At 41.9% G+C, this 3,292-nt stretch overlaps 1 protein-coding gene across 1 annotated transcript; it reads right to left on the reverse strand.

The window, feature by feature from the left end:
- Nucleotides 1-858: 858 nt before the first annotated feature.
- On the reverse strand, nucleotides 859-2,367 carry LOC132280158 (uncharacterized). The gene has a single exon (XM_059782291.1). The coding sequence runs from the start codon at nucleotides 2,365-2,367 to the stop codon at nucleotides 859-861; it is 1,509 nt and encodes a 502-aa protein (XP_059638274.1).
- Nucleotides 2,368-3,292: the final 925 nt, after the last annotated feature.

The raw sequence follows: 3,292 nt of genomic DNA on the forward strand, positions 1-3,292 counted from the left end.
TCTGCTTCGAACATTGCTTTGCATAAAAATTTCTTTGCATAAAAATTGCATAGTGTGACTTGGCATGCATAAAAATTACATAATTATAGAGTAGTATGAAAATTTCTTTGCATAAAAATTCCATAATACGACGCAAAGTTGCATAATCATAAAGTAGTATGAAAATTTCATTGCATAAAAATTGCATAATGCGACGCAAAGTTGCATAATCATAGAGTAGTATGGCCCCCATTTTTATGGAAAGAAATAAATTGAGTAGAATTGTACTGAATATGATAGAAGCAAAATAAAGAAAAGCTTGACTGACTGTGGGTATACGCAGCCTTATTTGTGAAGAATTCTTAGCAAAATTGACAAACTTATCTAATGGAAATACCTTTTAAGGTGTATTGCATTCCAAGGACACGCAATGGGACGTCAGTCAGCTTCGGCCAAATGATATGCTCCCTTCCCCACTACTTCGGTAACCCTGTAGGGTCCGGTCCAATTAGGTTCCAATTTCTTTATATGAGCTGTCTCTTGCTTCAAAACCCAATCGCCTACCACAAAGCTCCTGAATCTGACGCATTTGTTATAACTGTTGTGCAGCTGTTGCTGATATGAAGCAAGCCTAATTGCTGCAGCATCCCTTTTTTCATCCAGGAGATCGAGACTATGTTCGAGCTGCTGACTATTATTTCCTTCAAGCAACAAGAATGTCCGAAGGGTTGGAACAGCCGCTTCGGTTGGGATCATAGCTTCAGATCCATAAGCCATGGCAAAGGGACTTTCCCCCCTGGGCCGCCGTGGAGTGGTTCGGTATGCCCAAAGCACCTGAGGGAGATTCTCGTACCATTTTGTTTTGAGTTTCTCCAGCTTTTACTTTAAACAACTAAAAATAGTTCGGTTAGTTATTTCAGCCTGTCCATTCCCTTGTGGATGACTGACTGCAGCTAGCTTTTGTATAATTCCATGCTCAGCGAAGAATTTTCTTGTACTTTTATTATCGAGGTTCTTACCATTGTCCATCATAATGACTTTTGGGATCCTAAACCAGCAAATGATGTTCCAAAGGAAACTTTTTACCTGCTTATGGGTCACACTTGAGTAAGCCTCGGCTTCTACCCATTTAGTAAAATAATCTATAGCCAGTAGCACGTACTCCTTTTGTTCCACGGTCTTGGGTAAAGGGCCCACCATATCAATCCCCCATTGTGCGAATGGCCATGGATTTGCCATTGCATGCAAATCTTCGGCAGGTTGATGCTTCATTGGACCGTGGCGTTGACATTTGTCACATCTCTGAGTATACTCTTCTACATTCCGGGCCAAGTACAGCCAGAAGTAGCCTTGAGTTAGAACTTTATGTGCAAGGGATCTACCCCAAGAATGGTTGCCGCAATCTCTATTATGGATTTGTTTCAATACCACAAGAGCCTCAGTAGGGCTTAAACATTTCAGGTAAGGACTTGGAAATGACTTCCGGTATAACTGGTTGTTAATGATGGTATATTTAGCTGCCGTGAGTTGGAGCTTCCATGCTTCAGGCTTCTGGTTTGGAAGAATTCCATGCTTGAGGTAGGCTTCCAATGGATCAATCCAGCATGGCTCTCGAAGAATAACTGGAATCACCATTACTTCTTGCTGAGGGTTAATGCTGGGTTCATCCAAGATGTCAATCGGCACAATTCGAGTCAGATCTTCATTTGAGGATGACGCTACTGTGGCCAATTGATCTGCTTCGGCATTCTCAACATGAGGTACCTGATAGAATTCGATTTGATCGAATCCTCGTGTAACATTTTCCACAGCTTCTTTATATGCCTTCATTCTTTCCTCTTTCGGATGATACTGACCTGTCACTTGATTTATAACAAGTTGTGAGTCACTAAAAACCTTTAAACAACGTACCTGGAGGCTGCTGGCCAATCGAAGACCAGCAAGTAACGCCTCATATTCTGCCTCATTGTTCATAGCAGGGAAATTCAAGCAAATAGACTGCTGCAACTTGGTGCCTTCGAGTCTTGACATAACAACCCCTATCCCTGCACTTGTTTGATTCGAGGAGCCATTGACCAGAAGCTCCCACTGTGGTTCAGGGGGTTCCGGCTCTTCGGGAGTGTCTTCATATTCTAGAAGAAAGTCTGTTACAGCTTGTCCTTTGTGCGATACTCTAGGCTCATAAATTATGTCAAAGGAACTGAGCTCAATAGCCCATTTGGTAATTCTCCCAGATAGATCAAGCTTAGATAATATACCCCGTATAGGATAGTTGGTGAGTACCACAATGCTGTGAGATTCAAAATAATGTCGAAGCTTCCTCTTGGCATAGACCAAGGCTAAGATGATTTTCTTTGCTTTGTTATACCGTGTCTCCGCATCCGTCATTGTCTTACTTGTGTAGAAAACTGGATATTGCCTCTTTCCTTCCTCTCTAATCAAAGCTGCACTTGTCGCTATACTAGAAATTGCTAATTACATAATAAGAACCTCCCCGGGTTTTGGAGCGGATAAAATTGGTGGTTCGGCCATATAACCTTTCAACTGATTGAGGGCCTGCTGCTGCTGAGGTCCCCATATATCTTTATTCTTAGATCTTATAGCATCGAAGAATGGTTTGCACTTATCTGACAATCGGGATATAAACCGGCTAAAGGCTGCGATCCGACCGGTAAGAACTTGTACCTCCCTACGATTTTTTTGGTTCCTGATTCTGGATAAGGTCCTTAGCCTAAGCCGAACTTACCTCTATCCCTCTTTTATTCACTATGTGGTCGAGGAATTGACCTGATGATACCGCAAAAATGCACTTGGATGGATTCAGCTTCATGTTGTACTTCTTTAAGGTATTGAAAACTTCCTGAAGGTGTTTCGGATGGTCTTCCTTCTTCACACTTTTGACTACCATGTCATCTATATATGCTTTAATTGTTTTTCCCAAAAAATTGTCAAAGATCTTATTGACAAGACGTTGATAAGTAGCCCCAGCGTTCTTCAGCCCGAAGGGCATGACCCTGTAACAATAAGTCCCCTTTTCTGTAATGAAAGCCATTTTTTCTTCATCTTCAGGGTTCATAGGAATTTGATTGTATCCTGACTACGCATCAAGGAATATTAGCCTCTCGTAGCCGGTAGTAGCATCAACCATCTGATCTATCTTGGGCAGAGGGAAGCTATCTTTAGGGCTGGCTTTGTTAAGGTTGGTATAGTCTACACAAACCCTCCACTTTCCATTCTTTTTTTGTACGACTACCACGTTTGACAGCCACTGTGGATATTGCACTTCTCGAATGAAACCTACTTGCAACAACTT

Source organism: Cornus florida, unplaced genomic scaffold (assembly GCF_030987335.1).
Source record: "Cornus florida cultivar Cherokee Brave unplaced genomic scaffold, ASM3098733v1 CherokeeBrave_3.0.0_Hap2_Chr01, whole genome shotgun sequence".
Classification (NCBI taxonomy): domain Eukaryota; kingdom Viridiplantae; phylum Streptophyta; class Magnoliopsida; order Cornales; family Cornaceae; genus Cornus; species Cornus florida.

What these genes read in the sequence shown, in the direction of transcription:
- LOC132280158 (XM_059782291.1), bottom strand. Translation starts at nt 2,367, where the DNA reads ATGACGGATGCGGAGACACGGTATAACAAAGCAAAGAAAATCATCTTA.